General features: G+C 32.6%; 1 protein-coding gene across 2 annotated transcripts in view; it reads right to left on the minus strand.

Annotated features, from left to right (window-relative positions):
* RSPO3 (R-spondin 3) overlaps nt 1–25,206 on the minus strand; it is a 103,181-nt gene that overhangs the window by 26,820 nt on the left and 51,155 nt on the right. For both annotated transcript variants that reach the window (XM_074309904.1, XM_074309905.1), the window contains exon 4: nt 19,400–19,597. In XM_074309904.1, the coding sequence (XP_074166005.1) occupies nt 19,400–19,597 (198 nt within the window). The remainder of the gene's footprint in view (nt 1–19,399; nt 19,598–25,206) is intronic.

Consider the following 25,206-nt stretch of genomic DNA (forward strand, 5'->3'; position numbering starts at 1 on the left):
ACAATAGCTTTCTGATATATCTCCCTGCTTTTCTTTCCAGTTTTTCATTCATGCAGATGCTAAAATAATCATCTTCTATTTAGATCTGGACATGTCACTGGATCTCTATTGTGTCTCAAGTAGACTTCTAAGTCTTTTTTTTGCTTGACATTTAAGGTCTTTCACAAATCAATAAGTAAATATCTTTCTAGTCTTTTCATATTAATCCTATCCATATACTCAATGCTCCAGTCAATCTAATCTCTAATTTATTCCTCAAAATGCACCAAAGATATCTATAAGTTTGCTCACTATTCCCTGTGCATGAAATAACCTTTCTTGCTTTCTTTGCCTTTTGAATTCTTACTCATTCTTTAAAGTTCAACTCTGTCTAGTCCATTGTGCAATGAAAAGAGAACTAACTTTGGAATGAGAACATCAGGATTTGATTCTCAGTGATCCTTGGCAAATCATTTAACCTATTTGTGCCTCAGTTTTCTCATCTGAAAAATGATGACATTGAATTGATTGCTCTCAAAAGTCTTCCAAATCAAAAATCCTAAATACTAATCTTCTGCAGAAAACCTTGAAGTCTTCCTTGATCTTTTTTCTTTCCATTTTGATGTTCAAATGTTACAAAATAGATCTTTAACATAGTTTTAATGTAAGATTGTATATTATAAATGTCAATGTCTTTTTCTCTCACTAGGCTGCAAACTCCATGAAAATAAGGACCTTGTCTTTTTTTAACTTTGATTAGTGCTTTGTATATAGTAGGAATTTAATAAGTATTTGCTAAATGTTATTACCTATCAAAATAGTTAAATTCCCAGGAATTTCTTATAAAAATTACAAGCTATGAAACTCATGGTAGAGGATAATTTAGTATGTAAATGAGCTAAGAATTTATTGTTGTTGAAGATCCTTAGTAATAAACAAGATGTTATAACAAAGCAATTTCTTACCCATGATGCCACTTGGGAAAAATGAAAATAGTTTTAACTCCATCCTTCCTCACTGAATTAAAGAAAGTAATTTAAATACTGTGTCAAATATAACAGAAAAATCTACAACGTGATATTTCTTCTTTAATGTATATCTTGAATTCTTTAATACTGCAAGTTCTCTAACATTGTAAATGTCTTTAAATTTTTTTTTTTTTTTTTTTTGAGAGGCAATTGGGTTAAATGACCAGTCAGGGGTGAACAGTTAGTAAGTGTTAAGTATTAAGTATCTGAGGCCAGATTTGTACTCAGGTCCTCATGAATACACCACCAGGACTGGTGCTTTATTTACCACTCCATCCAACTGCCCCCATTGTAAATATCTCAAATAACAGAAAGACCACTGGATATGGAGAAAAAGAAGTTGTATTCTAGTTCCAACCCCACTGTTAATTAATTGAGTAACTTTGGGCTAATCCTGTTACCTCTCTGGGCCTGAGTTATCTCATCTGTAAAACACTGGGTTTGAATTATATTATGTCTAAAGGTCTCTTCTTGCTCTAATGGTCTTCCCCTCTCATCCCAGTAAGGCCTGAGAACACATCTTGTTCTTTGGAAATTCTCTCTTCTAAATCTGTCTGGCTATATTAAGAGACCCTGGAAGCCAGTTAAGCCAAATAAGTGGAATCCTAGTCCAGAATGAATAGGGGCAAAGGAGTGGGCATTTAAAGACTAATCACAGGAAAGAAAAGCACGTGTCCCCCAATTTCAGTGCCAACTACTTTTGTTAGGCATGCACTCCCGTTTCCTTTTCTGCTTAGTCACTGCTCTGCCTCCCACTCAGGGATTAATTGCATGACCTTTGGAGATGAATGATATTCTACTTAATTTCAGCCAACACAATCTGGAGAAACTCAGGTTTGGTGAATTTCCTCTTGGGTGGTTTTCATTTGTTTTAGGAACATTAAAGCAGCTCATAAATCTATATTTATTATATCAATGAGTAACATACTGTAATTAAATATGAAATGCTAAAGACAAAGTTAAGGTGGTGTAAGGGTCACAAACCTATTTTTTTGCCATGGTTCCATTCTAAATCTTACCTTTACAATTGTTAAGGTCTAGATTGATTTAATTTGCATTACACAACATCTAGTTAACATTGTGTGCAGGTGTCTATTTAGCAAATGCTTTTAATGATAATGAAGATGATATGAATGATAAATACTCTTGCCTTTGAGCCAAGAAATTCCAGGTAATGATAGTGTTTACTAATCTGAAAAATGTCTCACAATTGGGCATTTGCCATAGGTGAGGTCTATAAAGTTCGGCAGTGTATTGTGTATGTATCTACTTATTAAAATATCCTAAATTTACAATAAATAAAAATCATATTGATATTTATGGGTTAGGGTTTTTCTCCCTAAATGTGAAGTTTAAAGGATTTCATTTGAGGGCAGCTTTCTTCTTTAGTAAGCCTTGGTCCTCTTTGAGAATCAACAACCACAACCCAACATCATTTCCCAAAGATTTATACTATATTCAGACCTAAGAATATTATGCCAGATGAGGCCACAATAAGGGAAAAGAACTAAGGAAATCAAATAACATTATCCTATGGTGAATCTTTCTTCCCCAGGAATTTATATAATCCTCCAATGTTTGTGTGTGCCATGAATAAATGGATTATTAATAAATTTTGTTCAATTGAGTTGAATTTAAATGGATTTCAATCTACACTTTTCTATAAATACCAGAGAGAGCTTCAGCTCTTGGAAGCAGGCCTTCCATTCTTACCTGCTTTTCTGGTTATATAGTATGATTGCCTGTATTGAGAAAAAGTTTTGGCCCTGTCTCTAACTTGGCTAGAGACTTTGTGATAACAATCTTAGAAGAACAAAGGAACCAAAGAAAGAAAGAAAAGATAAGAAACAAACAAAAACTAAACAAAAATCCATCAACAACAACAAGAAAAAAAAAAGAAACATCTGGCAGCTGTAAACAACAACAAAAAGGAAATCAAAACATCTGGTGGCTGTAAACAACAACAAAAAGGGAAAAAAAAAAACATCTGGTGGCTGTAAAGCCTTTTTTTGGTTTGGAAATGAGATTGTTGGTTATGAATCAGTGGTGGTGGTAGCCAGAAGAATCACCTTGAATGGAGTAAAGTTTGTTCAATTTTATATCACTTTAGGTATTACTGAATAAATCTACAATCACTTTTGTGAAAGGTCCAAGAAAGCAGAAGTTTTATATGGTAAAACCTCCAGAATAATGAATGACTTCATGATATTGGTATTTGTGATATAGGACTGGGCTGAATTTGAATTTTGTACTATCTGTAGGAAAAGGATTTGTTAAGAAAATTAACAGCAGAAATGATAAATAAGGGAATTGTTTAACCTAGGAAAGAGAATAAACAATAATCAAGAAACAAGGATCAGTTTTCTTAATTTTTTGTTATATTTATTCATTTATTAAAGCCATTTCATAAAAGCTGTTTCATAACAAGTTAATCATTTAGTTTAAGTCACTATATATGTGTAAATTTGTATTAGGATCCCATTTCCTTAAACAATATTTCAAGTTGTTTACTACCTTTTAGATTTTCCTCAATTAATTTTTAATGAATGAGATTTTGCTATACTTCAACAATCCTTAAAGATATAAAAGAACAGATCCTGAAAGTTTTGGATTACTATCATCAATGAAAGACTCGATATTCTCTATCTTTCTTCTGGAGCAAATAAAAATGAAATGAGCTTTTGCTAAAGATGGAATTATAAATAAAGGGAGAAATTTTGCCTAAATATATGAATAAATTAAGTAAGGTACTGACATTGGGAAAAGAAAAATTCATGTGTTGCGATTAGGATTAAAAAATTGCATTTATTTTATTATGTATGTATGTATGTTGTTTGTCCTTTGTTCTTGAAGAGAACCATGATATCAGGGAGATATTGCATGACATGTAAGTGAACTGGATTTAGTGAGGGAAGGCTGTGCAAGGTCACCTGCCTCACTTTCTCCTCCAGAGCAGGTACCTATGTGTATCTGTATATGTATGTATATATGCATCCTATCACCCCCCATAGAGTACAGGCTTCTTGAGACCAGAATTCTTTGGTTTCTTTTAGTCTTTATTTCTGATTCTGGGGATAGTGATATATACATAATAGGCTTTTAATAAATGTATAGTGATTAAGTGATGAGTTTGAGAAAAAAAATTTCCTTTTATTGTGGAAGCAAAGAAATATTGGAATAAGTTATTGAAAAAGATACTGGAATAATTTCCTTGGTGGATTTTAAAAACAGGATGGATGATTATTATAGTTTAAATATGGTTCCATCTGAAATCCAGGAATTGTATGATATGGCCTCTAAAATTCTTTTATAGTGACTGGTCTACATTCTGTGTCAACTCTGTGAATTCAAAATAAGCTATCTGAGAAGAAAAAAGAAGAAGTAGAAGTAGAAGGAAGAGGAGGAGGAAAAGAATACAAAGGAGAAGGAGGAGGAAGAAGAGGAGAAGGAGGAGGAGAAAGAAATCATAGACCTACAAGCTACTTGTACCATATATCTCTCAAAATAAGTCAAATAAAATTCAACCAAATGCTTAAAAAAAATCCAACATGGGATTGAGAACAAGTATAAACTGACTAAAATAGGTTCAAAAATGTAGTGGTTTCATATTTCTAATTCTCTGACTTCATACTGGTCACATTTGATTATGAGTAGCAAACATTGACTTTAAATTAATAGAGGATGGAATGGAGTGGTGTTGAATGAGGACATTAAGTTATCAAGACTATGTTGGTATTATGGCAATCTGAAAAATTACAGCTGTTATCCTCTTACAGGACAGTGAAATGGAATGTGGGTCCAGGGCAGTAGCAGCTCTGGAGTAAATTTGGCTCTAACCCTTACTTCTTGATAGCCTTATTCTTCCAGTGTTCTCTCTATCTCTACTGGGCCTCTGAATGGAGGGATTGCCTTACTACATCAAAACTGCCATAAGTACTGTATTTGTTTAAACAAGCACAAAGGCAAAGCAAAAATGGCAACCATAAATTTGTACTTTGTTTCCATTAGGACATCTCTGAATGTGCAAATCTCTAATTATTTTTTCAGTGCTTTGGAGGGTTTTATAAGCTCCTAGAAGGTTTTTGCAACATCCTTAATTCTGAAAATCTGTGTGTAATTTAAGGAAAACATGTCCATGTGTTTCTGACTAACTTGCCATTAAGTTTCTTTTGTAAACTCAATTGCATGTCCAAGAAGGATTTAAAAACCAATCTAATTTTTTAGACTTTTCCCAAGAGCAAGGTAACACAACACACGCCCTATAAGGTTTGGGCTCATCTCTAAGATTTCAGTCTCAGAATTGCTACAAGGTTAAATCTAATAGGAGGAGAGGAAAACATTTTTATCTTGGCTACCTTTCTTTTTGACACTGTGTATTTTTAGGAATACCATATAGCCAGGTGGGATGGGAGATGCCATGTTAAGATTAAACTATATGAATAGACCCCTTTCCTTCCATTCTTGTGCCCCCCCTAAAGCTAAGAAATTCCTGGTGAAATTTTGTACTGTACCCTAACCTCAATCTAGTGTGCCTTTAGCAGATGTCTGCAGCATCTGAGATCAGCATGTGATTTGTACCATATATTCGTGCGTTCCCACTACACAGACTAAAAATCATTCTGCATTTCTTTGCTTGCACATGTACACTGTGTTCTCTCTTGGAACTCTACCCACTTACAGCATGCCTTGAGCTTGTAAACCTCCTGGGGAAGAACTTTTGCTCCTCATCTGGCATATTTACTTATTGTTTAACACTTAGAATAGCATAGAAGCCTTGTGAGCAGAGTTGAAAATCCCAAGCTTGGAAATGAATTACCTCAAATAGTTTTATGAAGTTGATACCCTTATCTTAAAACATAAAATGTTCAATTTCTTTAGCTTTTACCTGAAAAGAAGTTTTTTTTTTTCCTAGAAAAAATAAGATTCCCATTAAAATATATCCCTGAGAAAAATTATGGAGGCTTTTCCAGCCTGAAGTCATTGGTTTTATAGTTTTATAGACTGATTCTAAGAATTTAGACAGTTACTACTAAGCATATACATTTACTGCATTTGAATATGATAGAAATTTATGTAAACCATTTGTCTTTAAAACAGCAGCGGGAATTAGGGTGAACAGTTAGTCATTGGACTTATTCTTTGAATGACAGAATGGGTACAAATTATCCCAGGTGACACCATAGGATAAAAATAGAAAAATAAGTTCTGAGTCATATTCTCCCAAGTTAGTACTCATTTTCCTTTCCCTTAAAATTATGTTGCATTTGTCCGATTCACTCATATAATAACAATTGAACTTTACTCCTTCATCATCTTTTTCTTGTACTATAGTAATACACTTTTAATTGATTTCCCTGTTTTAAGTTTATTCCCACTTGGCTCCATTGACTTCCTATTACCTCCAGGATCAAATTTAAGGTCCTCTGGCAATTAAAGTTCTTTATAACTCTGCCATTCCAATTTCTTCCTCTCCTGTGCTCTCCTGTCTTGTCCTGTCCTGTCCTCTTCTCTCCTCTCCTTATAAGGATAATTTATTTGTCATAGTAATTTGGCTTATTTGTGTGAAATATCCATCAAAAGTAAAAAGTGAGTGGGCCAACTGACAAAGCAATGTAATATTGAGAAAGCTAAACCTAAGGATTATTTTACTTGGAAAAAGATCATATTGTCTAGTCTAACAACTTGTTTGACTGATGAGGAAACTGAGGCTCAAAGAATTTAAATAATCTGCCTGAGGTCACACAGATAATAAAAAATAGAGTCAGGATTCAAAGTTAGGTCATCTGACTCCAGAGGAAGCATTCCTGTCACTGCACTATGTTGTGATGTACAAAATGGTAATTATCCAGTCTGTTCAAGAGTTTTTCATCCAATCAGATCCAATCTTTTGAGAGATAGGGTTTGCAGGCTCTTTTGAAAGAAAAGAACAACAAATAAACAGAACAACTCTTCACAAGACAGATTCCTCAATTACAGAGCCCAGGCTTTCAGAAGCGAAAGTTATGACCCAGCAGCGTATGTAAAATGTAAACATGAGGAAGCAGTAATTAGCTTTGAGTTAAATTTGAAATCTCAGTGGTCTGGTGGGTAATCAAGTAAGAGGTCATTAACCACAGTGGTGTTTCTCAGAGGGAACACATTCACACAGCTGCTATTGAACCCAGAATGGGCATGTCTTGATTTGTACATGCATCAATCAGTCTGGTTTATAGTTCCTTTCATCACCATACCTATGAGGATTAGAGAGAGTAAAGGATTCTCTATTGTTTTAGAAATCATTTTATCCATCAGCCATAATCTAGTGAATGAAGATATTTTTACTAGAATTCAAAAACTGTAAAAAAAAGGTTTATGGAAATGAAAAATAGCCTATGTATTGTGCCAAAGATGTGCATCCTGGCTAAATGATGTGGAGAACACATAAAAATAGACCAATATGGTAAAAATAATTTTATCCTTTTTTGATGGCTGTCAGTTTATGCTTTTTCATCCAAGATTGATGAGAGATTAAATTAGCAGAATTTTATAAAATTAGAGAAGGTTACATATCTGTGTGTGTCTCTGTGTGTGTGTCTATGTGTGTATACATATAAGCCTATATAGGTGAATGTACTTGAGTGCATCCTAAATACATAATAGAGTCATAACTAGAAAGTTTCATGCAAAGGCAAATGGCTAATTAATTTGGGAAGGGGAGTGGAGGATATCAGAGAGCTGTTGTTATGGAAGTTCTGCTGCTAGGTTAGGGGAATAGGATGGGGATCAGACTGAAAAGGAATTTAACTGGGTGGTGAACATCTTATTGCTTCTTATTTTACCTGGTTATTCTTGTTAATTTTGTATGAAACTTAATTGTTGCTACAAATTTCAAGGATTCAAAGTGCTGCCAGTACTTCTCTAAATTTTGATCTCTTTAGGCAAAATCTCAATTGCTTCTTTTTAATTATGGCTTTGATGCATATGTATGTTATGAACATGAACAGATGACCATCTAAAGTTGTGTATGTATAGGTAATTCTTGCGTCTTTAAAGGATTAGATCAGAAAATTGGAAAGGTAAAGGAAGGGCATTTCTGAAGAGGAGAATTTGAAGGGAAAAGTTTTAAGAAAATAGAATTAAAATGAAATGAAAATTTTTAAATGGAAAAAAATGGGAATTCATGGCAAAATAAGTAAGTACTAGAGAATAAAATGGATTAAGGGGCTCTGAAGAAAATAATTGAATTCTATTCTTTCAGGTACAGGTATAGGAGCCATTTAAGTGTGACTAAGACACTTGTAATAGAGATTCTATTATGTATGATGCATATGTTTGAGCAGAACCCAAAAGCTTTAACTATTAGAGAGAAAAATCCATAGTTATTGAGTGAAAATTTTAAGTTACCTCTTTGATATTTAAAATTTTATTCAGAAAATTTCTCTGTTCTTAATGATTTTGCAAAGAAATTATTCATATAATAGAAATTAATTTTGGAATCAAGATATATAATTTCAAATCTGAATCAGTTACTTATTAACTATATGGGAAAAGTACTTAGGTATCAGTTTGTTAAGATTATTGTGAAGAAAATGCTCTATATATTTACTATAAGTAACTATAAATGTAAATTATAGTTATTATTTTAATTACCTAGATTGTACATATTGGGAACTGGTTATTACTCTTAGAAATATATCCTTCAATAAGTTGATAAGTGAGTGGTTAGAGAAAAATAATTCAATAACCTAATCTTTGAATAGAGTAATAATTATATTCCAAGGACTTTGGAATGTATAAAGTATAATAGAAGTACTCTGACATGACGGTAAAAGTTTCAAGTGATCCCTTCATTACTCTGGTTTCATTTGTAGCATGCTAAGTAGATGAATTATCTATCAATTATATATTATTGCAAAAGGGCACTCTGAATAGTATAAACATTAATGTTATCTATCTCTCTCCCCCCAAAAAAATTCAGAAAGATTTCTTGAACCTTGACAAAAAAAAAAAAAAAAAAAAAAAGATCTCCAACAGAGATAATTATCTCTATTTCATGTTTTTTTCCCATTCTTCAAAGTTGTGGATCAATCCTTGATTAGGCTAATTAGCTATAACTGTCCCATGTTCCATAATTATAAATTTAGCCTCTTTCAGCCATTTCTCAAACATACCAATATTAAAATAGTGGCTACAACCAAAACATCAATTTACCTTCAGAATGACAATTATAATTTGCAATATTCTCAGCTAAAACAAATACCCTTGTTATGTGCTCCCTGGTCCTAATGAAGATAGAAGCTTTCAGCTAAATGAATAAACCATGAAGATGAAAACAGAAACTTTAACATAGGCAATCACCTAATTAGCTGACTGTTGGTGAACATTAATCATTTCACCCATTTTTGCCATGATATGCACAACTTGACTTACTATTAAAAATCATATTATTGTTTATCACTTTGAGAATAGGGCTGGAAGGGTATTTCAGATAATATGGTTATCATTATATGATAATGATAGTTGCCTGATAGGTTCCATGGCATACCTATTGATAAATTGAAGGGATTACAAAACTCCCAGAGGAGGAAACACCTCGTATGGAACTCTGCTGTGGCATCCATTTCAAAACCCTCACCAAAGTGATCCCTGAGTATAATATGGGAGACTGGAAATGATTTTACTTTCATCATAGTGATTCTTGAGAAGTTTATAATAATACCTAAGCAATTTCCAGAGTTGTAAGCCTTAATGAAAGGGCTAACTCTATGGTCTTCAAGGTCTTTTCAGTGAGCATTTAATCATTCTTTGCTAGCAGACATGAGGAAAAAATGCTATAGAAACTGTGTGGTACCTGGTTAATGTAGGCAATTGTTTTACTTCATTTTATATATATATATATATATATTTGTTTGTTACAAGAGTTTTCTTTTCTTTTTTTTTTTTTTTTTAAATTGGGGATTGGTGGGGGTAAGAAAGGGGATAGATGTAGACCATAAAAATAAAAAAGAAAAGAAGGAAAAAGAGGATAATTTAAAAAGAAACTGCATGGTAAATTTTTTATAAGTATTGATCAGGTACTTTTTCAAGAATTTGTTGATTTTCTCTATAAACTATTAGAAATGAAAAACTATTAAAATAAAAAAAAGCATTAGTAATTAGAAAAAATATAGAATTACCAGATCTTTGACACATGGTCTAGGTTACTAGAGCTTTTTAGCTTGGAGCCAAGAAGACAAATAAGTCGCTAGGAATGTAGCAAATTAGAAATATTTAGTTACCACTTCCATGTAGTTTTTTCTACAGAAGAAAATGAAATAGGTTACTCTTTTATAAAAGATATTTTCATTATCAATAATAAATATATTATTGATAGTGAAAGTCATTAAATATGAATAAAATGCTACTTTCCCTAATGGATTTTTGAAAGAAAGATTATTAGAGATAATCTGTGTTCCTCCAGGATAACGGGATAAATGACTTCTTCAGGATCTTTACATTTCTGTGATCCTATAATATGTATATATGTATGACTACAAGGTGATACTGCAAAACAAACAAACAAACAAAAAAAAAAACCAAAACAAACAAACAAACAAACAAACAAAAAATCCCTCTCTGGATTTTTGGTTTTTATTCTTTTCTTGCTCACTTACAGATTCCTGTATTTCCTAAAATCTTATTTGAAAAACCACATTAGATTTTTTTTTAAAATAAAACATAAATAAGAAAAATTGTAGAAATAGCTTTAATTTTTAAAAATGTGTCTGAGGTACTATTGTATGCATATCAATAAACTTTAAAGGGTTAAAACAATTATATATATGAATTGAATTTTCATTTGAATTGAATTGAATTGAATTATTTTTCAGTAAGAAATGAACATGAAGAATTTAGAGAAATGGGGACAGACATGGGAATGGATGCAAACTGAAATAATCAAAATTAAAAAAAAACAGTATACACAATCATAACAACAAAGTATATAAAAAGATTACTCATAGGAAGTTAAGCTGAATAATGGAAGTCAATGAAAGTCCTAGGTCTTGCATCATAGGAAAATAAATTTTTAAAATGAATAAAATGAAATATTTAATTTAACAAAGGTAAATATAACTTTTGTTTTTGAGAGTAACAATACTTTTTCAGTTCTTTTTTGAGCTCTCTGACTAATTATTTCTATGTGGCACAATGAATTTAAATATTCTGAAATAAGGCACTCATATGCTACAATAAAGCAGCTATGTGCTTCAAGTTGATAGAGAGCTGAGCCACTACTCATCTCATCTTCCAGAGGGACTCATCTTTTAAAGTTCAATACTGGCCTCAGATACATGTTAGCTATATCATTGTGGATAAGTCACTTAACTCTATTTAAGCTTCCCTCATATGTCAAATGAGCTAGAGAAGGAAATATCTTTGCTAAGAAAATCCAAATGGGGTCATGAAGGGTGACAACACTGAAAAATGATTAAACAACAACAAAAAAATACACTAAATGCAATTTGTGTGTTCATCCCCAGACTGTCTAGATATACAAAGTAGAGTCACTTTTGCTTTCATTCTACACATTTTTTTTCACCCAAGATTGTGTCCTAGCATAAATTACTTAAGGACTATATTTTAGACCATTAAAATTGCCTTGGGCCTAAATAGTCACTGAACACATAGGATAGCTTTAGATGTGGAAATGGGGATGTTGGAAGATAGAAATCACTGTTGTGGAACACATTTCCTAGTCTCACTCTTGTTCCCATTTCATGTTTTGTCATACTTTGCCTTCTTGTGATTCTGATTTTGGAATAGAAGGCTAATGTATAGTTCATGTAATAACCTATGTACTTTGGGCTGTATATAAAGCTGAATGGGGTTTTACTCTATGTAGTTGTTTGTGGGGAGATATTGACCTATATTACATTCAAATTCTTCTGGTATGATGTCCAAAAATGGAATATCTTTATGCTGAATTTTATAATTACCATTGTTAGGAAACAGATTCCAAATGACTGATTATGAAGAAAATTATTTTGGAAATTAGAAATTAGTGACCTCTGTTATAATTTATAACATTATTTGTTAAACATTTTCTAGCAATTAAAAACAAATTCCTGACAGTACTCAAAAAATAAATGAGTTGTATGTTCTCTAAATGTTTTCCACATTTGTTCTGTATTCAGAATTAAATTGTTTTATAATTTCAAATGTTTCTTCTCTATTTTTCCATTTTACCTCAGGAGAAAGATTAATTCTTTTCCTGTCCTCCTTTTCGGTATATACTCACACCTCAAATGAAAACAAAATAACAATCCCTGTTCTTCTAGGATTTAATTCTTTTCTTTGACAATACTCAGTTGGAAGAGCATTCAGATAAGGTCCCTGCTCTGAACCTGCATTTGACAGCTGACAAGTCAACAAGTTTCTGAGAGGCAATATGGTGTACTGAGGAAAAAAGTAGGATTGGGAACTAGGAGACTTTGCTTTGAGTCCTGCTTGTTGCTCACTGGCCATGGGACTATTGAACAATTGATTTGAGTCTCTTTGAGCTTCTATTTTTCTTTAAAATGTGAACAATAATACCTGTCCCATCTACTGCATAGTTCTGATGTAGGGAAAGCACTTTGTTAATTGGAAGGCATCTTGTGACCAAAAAAGCACTATATGCACATGGACTATTCTAAGATCCTTTGTTGACCTTTATGTAATAATAGCTGCCTCCATCAGACTAACAAATACTCTATCATTCTGTCATTAGAAATTAGTTCAAAATTTATCTCATTCATCATATCATTCTGTACTTACTAGAAATGTGAATATGTACATCTATTATGTTTCTTTTCTCGTGTAATATATAACTGTTTGCTTCTCTGTTTGTTTCCCCCATCATATACTTTTTTTAATTTTAGTTCCTTATAGATTGGATCACATTTCTGAATTTTGTAACCCTAACCTCCATAAAGCCTAGAAACATGGACCATCATGGTATTTCATACTTAGAATCCCATCTACTTGGAATTCAAGACTGATGATTCTCTTGATTTTGTGGTTCCAAGCTGTAGTGACTTTTAGTAATAATATAGTTAATCTTTTGAAATGTAGATCACCAGGTTATCTAAAGAGGGATGAACTAGATCATGTTTGAAATGGAACACATCAAAGCTCCATAGTAATAGGACAATCAGAATGGATCTGTGCTCATGATTAGCTTCTGTATTTCCACCTTTCATGAAAAAGTAATACTTAATCATTAAAATAGAAAGAGAGGAAGGAAAAAAAGAAAGAAAGAGGAAAAAAAAGCCTAGAAAATACCAGCTGCTTAGTTAGTGCATGATGAAAATGAATTGATGATGATGTAGAATTCATTGTACCTCATTGCTGTTATTTCAATTTGGTGTTTGGATTTTAGCCTTTACAATTCCTCAGATTATATGGTACTTTCCCAAAGTTCATTTTAGACATTACAAAAGTATTATTCAATAGGGATAGGCTCTGGATGGAAACAGCTGCAAGCAGCTGAGAAATAATATAATGAAACATTTTTTTTATTAAAGATAGGAACCAAGGGAAAAAAGCAAGTTTTGATATGACTAAGTTTCATATCAGACTAAGAGCAATAATTCCAAATGGTTGATGAATAAATAAGAAGTACATCAAGTGTCAGACAGGAAATCAGATTTAGCTTGGAGACTAAATTGTTATATTTGTCTCACTGAGAATCTTTTGCTAGAAATATTCTTGACAGGCTTACAATATAGATATGTTGAAATTTTACAATTTACTTTTCCAAAGTACTGTCTAAATAGAAGGCAACTACATCATGTTTGAAAAATATGGTCCATCTCTAGTGCATTACTTTTATTCTTTATTATATCCCTTTGGAGTATACTTTTTGGGTTCTATTTTATATATATATATATATTTTTTTTTTTGACACAGAGTGATTAGTAATAAGAACATAGCTAGTAGTGTCATGCCCATGACCTTTATGTTTTCCAGTATGAATTGTCTACCTTTTTGTGTATCAATACATAATCTCTTATGTCTGATTAAGTGATGTACATTGAAATTCTGTTTCGTTTCACCTTTTTCATCAACTAGAGACATGGCCCTATTGTTCCCTGAAATTTTAGAATTTCATGGATCCTAAGGAGTCTCTTCAAGCATATAAAGAGAGGTTCTGATGGCAGATACAAACATATCTATTCCATCAGTTATCATTCTTTTTCTTGCAATTGATATTTGTTTTTTGGTTTGGGACAGGACATTAGGTTTAATTGGTATAAGGAACTCTCAGTATGGAAATTCCTTCTACTTATGCAGATTAGAACTATTTTGCAATTTTAGTCTAAGAGAGTTTCATGTAGTCATTGAGAAATTAAGGAATTTTCCCAGGGTCACATAGCTACTATGTGTGAGAGGTAAGACTTAAACATAGGCCTTCTTGATTTTGAGGCTAGCTTTTTATCACAAATCTAAGCAACCTCTCATGCAGATGCTTTATATTTTTCTAATGTTAATACTACCACTAATAACAAAAGATAATTTGCCTAGAGAAATTACATCATTGATTAGATAGAATCAGAGGAGGCAAATATTTTAATTAATTTGCCAATGCATTTCTTTTCCTGTGTATATGTCTCTTATTTCTGAGATTTCTGAGATTTCTGAGTTAGTTGATGATAATAACTGTATTTCAGTTATTTCATTAAAAAAAAAAAATCAAAGCTCACACTGATTTATTTTGTGTAAAAGTTAACATTATGCTCTAATTCATACTGTTGTGAGATCTCCAAGATATATTATTTTTTCTGGTAGGTATAGTAAATTTAAAAGTGATAGTTGATAATGGAATAATATTGTTCAGAAAAACCTATATGAACTGATGCTGAGTGAAATGACCAGAACCAAAACATTGTACACAGCAACAGCAAGATTATATAATGATTAACTATGATAGCTGTAGATCTTCTCAGCAATTCAGTGATTCAAGGCAATTCCAATAAACTTTAGATGGAAAATGCCATCCACATATGGAGAGAGAAGTATGGAGACTGAATGTGGACCACATCATACTATTTTCATCTTTTTTTTTCTTCTGTTTTTTTTTCTAGTGATTTTTCCCTTTTGTTCTGATTTTTCTCTCTCAACATGACTGATTTGGAAATATTTTTTAAAAATAAAGGTACATAAATAGCCTAAAAATTAGATTAAAAAAATACTTGAGGGGCATTTAGTTGGCACAATGTATAGAACACCAATCCTGGAAGCAGGACCTCAGTTTAAATGTGGTCTTCTTCACTTGACAATTATTAGCTGTGTGTCCCTGAGCAAGTTACTTAACACCAATTGCCTCGCCAAAAAAAAAAATAAACAATCCAAAAATACTTGATAAGTTTTTGTTAAAAGAATTTTAGATTTATTGTTAAACTCTGGAATGTATTAGAAAGGAAAATAGAGGATAGAGGAGAAGAAAAGAGAATTTGAAAATCCTCTGAAGTATCCTTCTATCTTTGATTCAATGAAAAGTAGTGGATAGGTGGGGAAGTTAAGATACAGAAAAGAAAGCATACCAAAGTGAATGAAGTACAGGATTGAAATAAAGGCTTTTGTCTGGAAAAAAAATCACCACATATCCTGGTTAATGAAAACCTCACACCAAATCTTATCAGCAGATTTTTAACTTTACACTTCTGTCTCTTTAGTGTAAAGATCCCAAATTTTCTATGTAAGAACCAGAGGAAAGTGTTAGGGAGAGAGAAGAAAAGAGAGAGCAGAAGTGAATGAAAAGAAACTTAATCTATCTCTAATAACCAGTATCTAATTTTACATTACAGCAATGAGCTACCATTTTCTGGCATTGTTTATTTCATGCTAATTTTAAGAGTATAAATTTTTAACACTGATACTTAAGTTAACTAAATGCTAGCAAGATGTATTTTTGTGGACCAATATTCTTAACCCAAAGAAAAGATATAAATAGTAATTGATTTCATTTACCCACTTTATTAACCTTATATTACAAAATCAAATTATGTCAAATGCTGATTAACCTAATGTATTTATAGAAAGATTAAAATGACAAAATACACCTGTAAGTCATTTTAGTAAATATAACATTAATGGGAAAGTGCCAGCAACTGGAGTGTTGAAATGTTCGATTGCCAAATCCTACTTCTTAAATCAGAGATGTTTTTAATTAAATGGTAACAAATGTCAGAAAGGCTTACCACATTAGCCAATTCTCATTCCTAATTCTAAATTTTGTTTAAAACAACTTTATTTATTTATTTTAATTTTTGCAAATCTCTAAAATCTTAAAAACTTATTGATTTTAAGACCCTTCAGGAGTAACTACCTAATTACAAAATGACTTACAGAAAGCTTCAAGAACTCTAATGCTGACAGAATCTTCTTATTTTGTATTATACTTTTGTATTACTTTCAAAGTAATCCAGCACCTCCCCTCTATCATAGTTAAAGGATTCATAGTATCAATAGACAGTTCTATGGAATTTATCAAAATAAAGTTTGTTGGCAGACTGCCTAGAGTGATAGGCAGATACACACACACATATGTATAAATTAGCAACAGTTATTTGAATTAATTTTCTAAAGTTTCACTGGATAATCACCAAAGACTACAGCACCACCATCTCCATGTATAATTTTTTTGGGGGAGAAGCTTTTAAAATATTATTATAGATGAAAACTTTAGTCCTTCCAAACCAGAGATCTTTAACACCAAGTTATATGGAATGATCTGTTTCATCTATGGTAGTATAGGGCATGAGAATCTAGCTCTGATACACACTCATTTAATATTATCTTAATAGTAAATGATCTAAAATTTGTTGATTTTTCACTATATTTTTGAAATACTGAAGTAACTGGTTATTTCAAATATGTATGTGATCCTATCTTCTGGAGATAATTGTTATTGAGACGCCATTGCAGGACCATATGCTAGAGGATTTACAGATATACAGAAAAGTCTGAGGACCTTTATTTTGGGGGAAAAATCAGTAGGAGGTTTAGGGAAGTAGAAAGTATAACTGTGCTCAGGCTTTTGCATGGCTTGACAAACCTGCAAAGAGCTTGATATAGGCATGCTGACTCTTATTAATTGCGAGAAAAAATGGGGCAAAATAAGTGCAGCACTGAGGTCCTTGTCCAGAGTAAAATGAGACTGGGAAGGAAGCAAATGAGAGTAGACAATTAACTGGAACCTGCATTTTTAATAGTTAGTGAGAACAGAGTCTAGTCCACAGTTCAGTTTTTGTCCCTTTTCTGAAAGGGAATGTTCTGATTTAAAAAAAAAAAAAAGCTATTTGGTAATGCTTTTAAAATGCCATGTATTCTAGCCTCTAAGACTCGAAATTGAGAAAAAATAAAACTCACAGAAAGAGAGAAGAGATAGGGGAGAGATGATTAAAGAGAAGTTTTTGGCATTTTCATTAAAATTGAATATATAATACTCTCCCTAGACTACTTATAAACCTGGTAGAAACTTAGCAAAGAAAGAAGCCTAAAAGTGAAGAAGAAAGGTGGTTGCTGTGGACTGCACTCAAGTGCCTCCTATCAATCTTACAGCCTGTATTTAGCTTTGTCAACATTAGACTTGCTCTTCATTGTACCCAAATAGTATCATTCTATGTGGGGATCCTTCTTTTACATAAAGTTACAATTTTAAAAATACATTCAAAGTGTCTTTACAAAAGCATCACAAAATTTTATATTTTATAAATAATTTTTAATTGACCAATTTGCAATATAATTCCTCTTTAGGCAACATAGGAAAGCAAAAGAGAGTTATTAGTGTCTGCTCACCATTGTCATAACTATATGGATGGCTTTCTAGTGGTTAGTGCATAAAGACAGTCTAACAACTATCCTCAGCAATATAATTATCCAAGACAATTCCAAAGGACACAGGATAAAGCATACTATCCACTTCCAGAGAAAGAACTGATATTTTCTGAATACTGACTCAAATATACTATTTTTCACTTTCTTTCATTTTTTTTGTTCCTTTTCTTTCTTTTTTTTTTTTTTTTTTTTTTTTTTTCTTTGCTAAGGCAGTTGGGGTTAAGTAACTTACCTAGGGTCCACAGTCAGGAAGTGTTAAGTGCTTGAGAGGCTAGATTTGAACTCAAATTCTCCTGACTTCAGGGCTAGTGCTTTATCCACTGTTCTACCTAGTTGGTCCTTCAAGTTTTTTTTTATACAAAATAACTAATGTGGAATTGTTTTACATAATTACACATGTATAACCTATATTGGGTTGAGTACCATTTTGCGGTGGGGGAAGAAAAGGAGAAAGGAAGGGAAAATATTTGGAACTTAAATCTTAAAAAATGCTAAAAATTGTTTTAACATATAATTAGGAGGGAAATAAAATTATTTTTAAAAATCTCCTGTAATGTAACCCAAATGGCAAGCATGCAATTCATGTGTAGTAGTAGTTACAAGTCCAGACTTTTAACTCTTCTTCTAAAGAGATGTCATTAATGATTATCTCATGTGCGTTCTACATAAAAACATTCCTACTCTTGAATCCTGAGAATAATTTATGTATTACAGTATCATACAAAAATTATACTTAAAGGAAGCTTTTTTTGGAACTATGTAAAGTTTTTTGGGAAGAACAAATCTGTGATTTCATTAGTGTAGAAAAGGAAGGAAAGAAACAGATATTTATTTTGCATCTACTATGTGCCAGTCATTGTGCTAAGTGCTTTGCAAATATTATTTCATTTGTTCCTTTCAACAAGCCTGGAGAGCAGGTGCTATTTTTACTTTCATTTTATAATGGAGGAAACTTGAGTCAGACAATGATTAAGATACTTGCTCAGGATCACAGTATCTGAGGCTGGAATTGAACTCAGATCTTCCCATCTTCAAGCCCAGTATTCCTAGTTTCTTAGTGCCACCTAGTTTCTCTGCAATTAGGGACTTTTAGTGATATATATATATATATATATATATATATATATATATATATATATATATATATATATATATATTTTTTTTTTTTTTTTGCAAGAATGCAGATTATCAAACTCACATGTAACTAAGACTGTAATTTACAGTCTTATAGAATTGCTCAGGTCAGTGAGAAATTCAATAACTTGCTCAGAGCCACATAACCACATGTGTCATAATCAGGGCTTTGAACCTGGCCTTCCTAACTCTGAGGTAACTATCTAGCACACCTCCCTTCTTCCTTCTTATTATAAATGTCATCTACATTGACATAATTCTTATCAAGACTTGATATTTGTCTACCATATTGTAGGTAGAAGCTGGTAGAAAATAAATGTCAAAGTGACAGATGGGTGAGATAATTTTGGCAGTGTGCATACTTGTCAAATCATGAGAGCTGAAAACACAAACAACACATTTAACTTCTATTGTTGTACCTCTTTCTCCTTTTGGACACTTCTTTCTTTGCACCACACACTTTCTTGTCTCACTCATGGGTGGACACAAGTTGCCCTTTGCAGAAGGATGCTGTATGATTTCTCTGACTCTTGTTTCAGTCCCTCTTTTGAAACCACATGTTTTTCCTTTTTTTGTGCATGGGCTCCATGGACTCCACTCGCTAGTTTCACAGTGCACTGTAATGAAACAACAGAAACATTCTGAGTTGGCTAATAACCATTTTAGTTATTATTAAGTAAAGAAAAAACTTGTTTTAACTCTTTACTCAGTAGGACTTCGAGAGGGCAATTCCTTCAAGCTTGAAGGTGAATGGGATGAATTGGAGTAAATGAGAAAAAAAATAAAAGGGAGAGCAGAGGGGTAAAGAAAAATCAAAAGAGAATGGCAAATATATATGTGTAACCAAAACTATTTTGACTCTCATTGATTGGCTAACAATTGTTGCCAGCCCAAACCCCAAGTGGTCATTGTTTGGGTCCTAATTGACTCAGAGTGAATGCAAAGAGCAGTCATTTCTGATTTGGCCAGAAACCCTAAGGTTCTCCTCCTCCCAGATTTATTTATTTAGATTGTTTTGTTTTATTTGTTTTGTTTTTTCTTAGTGGTGAAAGAGGCTATTTTTTTTGTCTCAATTTCTACCTAGCCTAAATCACTGAATGGATGGGGCATCAATCAAACTGAGACCCATTGAAGATCTTAGCTTAAAAAGGGACAAGATCTCCCAGTGAATTCAGAGGCATTTCTAGTTATCCTGATCTATATCTGGCCATTGGATGCAGCTGGCTCTGGAGGGAAACGAGACAGATAACCTTGCATTGGTCTCTCTCACTTAAATCCAATTCACTTGTATGTCATGGTATCAGTCATGGTCCTCTTCCAGAATAAGGGACAAAATATTGTTAACTGTAGATATAGGATGGAGGAAGAAAAGCAAGAAGAGAATGACACACACACACATATAGATAGATAGATACAGGAGTGTGCCTGTGTGTGTGCAGGTATGTGTATATATTATGTATAATATAAACTATAAGATGCAGCAAAAGTACTGGCTGTCTTCACAGATAGAGGTAATTTCATTCCATATATATTATTCCCTGAATAAATAAACAACAAACTATGAAAAATGAATATATATATATATATATATGTGTGTATTTATGTACATATGTATACATATGTGTGATGAGGTCTTGGGCAACTAGGTGGAGTTGGCAGAGAAAGCCTAAAATACTGATAAGATTATTCCCTGAGCAAGCAGGGCAGGGCAACAATAGAGATCAGCTCAGCCTTGCAATCCCATCCTTCTAGAGGTCTTGTGAATCTCCACCTTACTATATCCAATTAGAAAGCCAAGTTATGATGTCAAACTCCTGAGTTACATTTCCCCTATAAATCTGCCCAAAGCCTATGCTGCCTTTGCTGAATCCCTTTTCAGGTTAGCCTGCCATGATGTTCTGCCTCATGGTGTATTTCTCAGCCCCTTCCACGTGTCTGATGGTGTTTTTCTTCTCATTTCCTCCCCCTCTCTCATAGTGTCTTTCTCCTAGTTATAGCTAATTAACTCTTTCAGTATACTAAAAACAAACATGGAGTATTCTCTTTCTCCTGGTTAGTTGTGAATTCCACTGACTTGTTAATTCTTTTGTTATTGTCAATTCTATTGTTAATTGTTAATACTCTTTCCTTTAACTATAATCTTTCTAATGCTTTCCTGATACTGTTTCATACTGACTATTCCTGGTGTCTATTTTACCTTTTAATTTTATCCATAACCCCTTCTCATAAAGAGAACATCATAGTGAATTTTTCATATGTGCTTTGCACTCTATGCTCATATTTGAACTAGGAATTGCAACCTCTACCTCATCATTTGGTGCTTAGTCTCATCATTTGGTACCAAACCTAATCATATGCACGGAGCCTACCTTTAATTGACATACACACACAAATATACACACATGCACATACATACATATACATGTATGGATGCATACAGAAATATGTGCATACAACAGTGTGGTTGTGTGAATATATGTGCATATATAAAAAGCACATCTATGCACACATATATATGATACTGTATGAGGATGTATTCTGATGGAAGTGGATATCTTCAACATAGAGAAGAGCTAATTCAATTCCAATTGATCAATGATGGACAGAATCAGCTACATCCAGAAAAGGAACACTGGGAAATGAGTATAAACTGTGAGCACTGTTTTGTTTTGTTTTTCTTCCCAGATTATTTTTAGCTTCCGAATACAATTCTTCCTTTGCAACAACAACAACAACAAAATTCGGTTCTGCACATATATATTGTACCTAGGATATACTATAAGATATTTAATATGTATGGGAATGCCTGCCATCTAGGGGAGGGGGCGGAGGGAAGGAGGGGAAAAATTTGGAACAGAAGGGAGTACAACAGATAATGTTGTAAAAAAAAAAAACCATTACCTATGAATATGTACTGTCAAAGAAAATGTTATAATTATAAAAATTAATTTAAAAAAATTTAAAAAAAAAGCTGCCTAAGACAAGGAGATGTTAAATAATTTGCCCATGTTTACAACTAGTGTGTGACAGAGGTAAAACATGAGCCCAGATCAGTGTGATCCCTCTCTGCCTCTCTTTCTCTTCCCTTCCTATCTGTCTGTCACTGTCTCTGTTATATTCATGCTTGCCTGAGTGATCTTCTCCTCCTGGGGCCAGCTTCAGCTATCCAAGCCACCAAGAACCTCCTGGGCACTTGAGCAGCAAGCAGTGAAATGAATCTGGATCATTTCTAAAAGGAACTCCTAATGGTTCTATCAAGTCTGTGTCCTCTCTTTGCAAAGGACTATTTGTTTCTTCTCAGTTATTTCCCATTTCAGTTTTTACAAAAGGAGATTTGTATCCTACAGATGAAGAGGAACATCTGGAAGAAGACATTTTTCTATATCTATTCATAAAAACTCTTTAACTTACAACACCTGGGGCAACCCAAGATATTAACTCTTTTTGACTGTATCAACCATTCCTCCTACATGAGGTTTTGCCAGGAACCTCTCTCTCATTCCCTCCTATCTAATAAATCCTTACTGCTGAGCAGAATACTATTCCTCATAATACCTCAAGATGACTATGGCTCTTAAAAGTTCATAGGAATTTAAATCCAATGCATGGCAATTTTTCATGTGCTTTTTTTTCAGCCACTTTTCAGACATCTAAATGCATCAAGAAAGTAAATGGAAGTGGAGAGTGAAGTAAATGTAATCTCTCAAAACCATTAAAGAGATGCATTCAACTCATTTTAAAATCACCTTCTACTTTTACTTCCTCCTCCTCCTATTTTTCCTCCTCTTATTTATCAAATTATGTCACTTCATTTTGATAAGCCTCAGTGGTATGTTGACAAGATTAGGTTAAAGATCACTTCTAGATCTAAACTCTACTGATTCCTATCCACTGGAAAAAATAATATGATTTTTCTCTTTCTAATTAAGGACACATTTTCCATCTCCATAATGGTTCTCAAAGTCAGGAACAACTTTTGACTCTTTTTGCATCCTCAGTATTTAATATGGTGCTTGGCACATTGGTGCTTAATAAATATTTATCGCTTGCTTGATGATGATAATAATAATGATGATAAATACAAAAATCATGAATTTTATTCACCTGCCCAGTGGCTCACAGAACACTAAATACAAAATAATCAATAATTTTATCAATAAGCATTTATTGGAAATGTACTATGTGCTAGTCATTGTGCTAATGGCAGAAAAACAACTTGTCCCTATTTTTATCTGAATTCAACCAAACAGTATAAGAGGATTGCAATAACATAATGGGGGCAGCTAGGTGGCACAGTGGATAGAGCACCAGCCCTGAAGTCAGGAGGACCTGAGTTCAAATATGATTTCAGATCACTTAACACTTAACACTTCCTATCTATGTGATCCTTGACAAGTCACTTAACCCTGTCTGCCTCAGTTTAAAAAAAATAACAGGTCGAGATAACATAATGATGAAGATAATAATAATAGTGGCTTACAAAACAATCTACACATCATCTCAAACAATCTACTATTATTCCCAAAACAGGCTCAGAAAAGTTCAGTGATAGGCTCAGGTGAATTTTGAACTGTGATTTTCTGACAACCATTGTAATACTCTATTCCATATACTTTGCTGCATCATGCATGGAATCTTTAATAAATAAACAACTATGACAATGCACTCTCCAGAATCTTCTAATAATATAACAAAACCCAATAAATAATCAACTCCTGACTTAAGATGGAGTGAAATCAAACTGATTTTGTGTCAAATTAGGTAAACTTAATTCTGACTAAGAAATAATAATTGGCTAATGATGTAGGGGAAATGGGAACTTCCAGAGGATGTGAAAAAAAATATCATCCAAGAGTTTGTTGCTATGAAAGAAAGAAATACAGAGTAAAATCTGAATATGTCCTACATTTCATGAAAATAGATTTCTCATAAAAAATAAACTTAAAATAACTATGACCCCATATTCAGAAAAGCTAGAAGAAATACAACTCAAGAGAAATGATAAATTCCAATAATGAAATTATGACTATACAATCTTGAAAACTCTTAGTTATTAATATGGGAAATTATCTAAAAATAATGTTGTGGTTTCAGACGAAGACCTATATCTTAGAAGTTCACATCTTAAAGGGACAGTTGGAAAAGATTGAAGGAGGCCAGGGTGAATATAAAGCAGAGGTACAAATCCACTAGAATAATGTTGGAAAAGACAAAAACTAGAATGAACTAAAGCTTTGGAAATATGCTAAAGATATTAAAAAAGTTTTTGTCATTGCCGTTGTTATAATTTAATATTTAGAGTTAAGAAACAAACAAAGAAGGGAAAGATCAGTTGTTTGGTGAAGATGACAAAGAGAAAAGAATTCCTCAGCTTCTAGTGTTTTTCTTTTGCTCTGCTGGAAATAATCTTTATATTATCAAGAGTGAGTTGAACACCCAAATTAGAGAGAAGATAATAAAAGCACATGGTCATTTAAAATGAGCTCATGCTTCCAGAGCTTTACGAATAAAATCCCAGGGTTCAGAAAGAACTCACACAAGTGACTTTGGAATCACTGAGAAATCAGAGAATGGAGGGATGCCAGAAGAAGGAAAAGGACTAAACATTATTCAAGTTTTCTAAAAGAGGAAAAAGATGGATTTTATAAAATTACTAAATTCCAAATCAATAGTCAGTAAAAATTTATTATTTATGATTAAACAAATGTTGGTGAAAACTTATAAAATAGTGATCACTGAATCAACTTGAGCTCACTAAGACTAGAATAAATGATTCCAAACTTACTTCAAGCCTCTTAATAGGCTTATTAGATTAACAGATCATGTTAATTCCATAGATATCTTAGCTACAGCCTACAGGATAGAGACTAGATTCCAAGAGCATTATTTAATGAATGAATAGCAATTTGAAAGAAAATCTTTATTGATATGCTTAAGAGATCTTTATTTGGTCCTATATTGTTCAATATTTTTTTATGAGTAACGAGTGGATAATTATAATTATGAATAATATTTATATAATGCTTTGAAGTTTGAGAAAATCTTACATTTATTATCTCATTTGTCTCTTGGCAACCCTGGGAAATAGGTATTATTATTATTATTATTTTACAGATAAGGAAACTGAGACAGAGGTTAAATGACATAATATACTTACTGAATTTCCAAATGATATGAAGTTGGAAGGTATAGTTAATGTATTAAATAATGGAATCAAGATTTTAAA

The sequence above is a fragment of the Sminthopsis crassicaudata genome, chromosome 4, assembly GCF_048593235.1.
Source record: "Sminthopsis crassicaudata isolate SCR6 chromosome 4, ASM4859323v1, whole genome shotgun sequence".
Taxonomy (NCBI): Eukaryota; Metazoa; Chordata; class Mammalia; order Dasyuromorphia; family Dasyuridae; genus Sminthopsis; species Sminthopsis crassicaudata.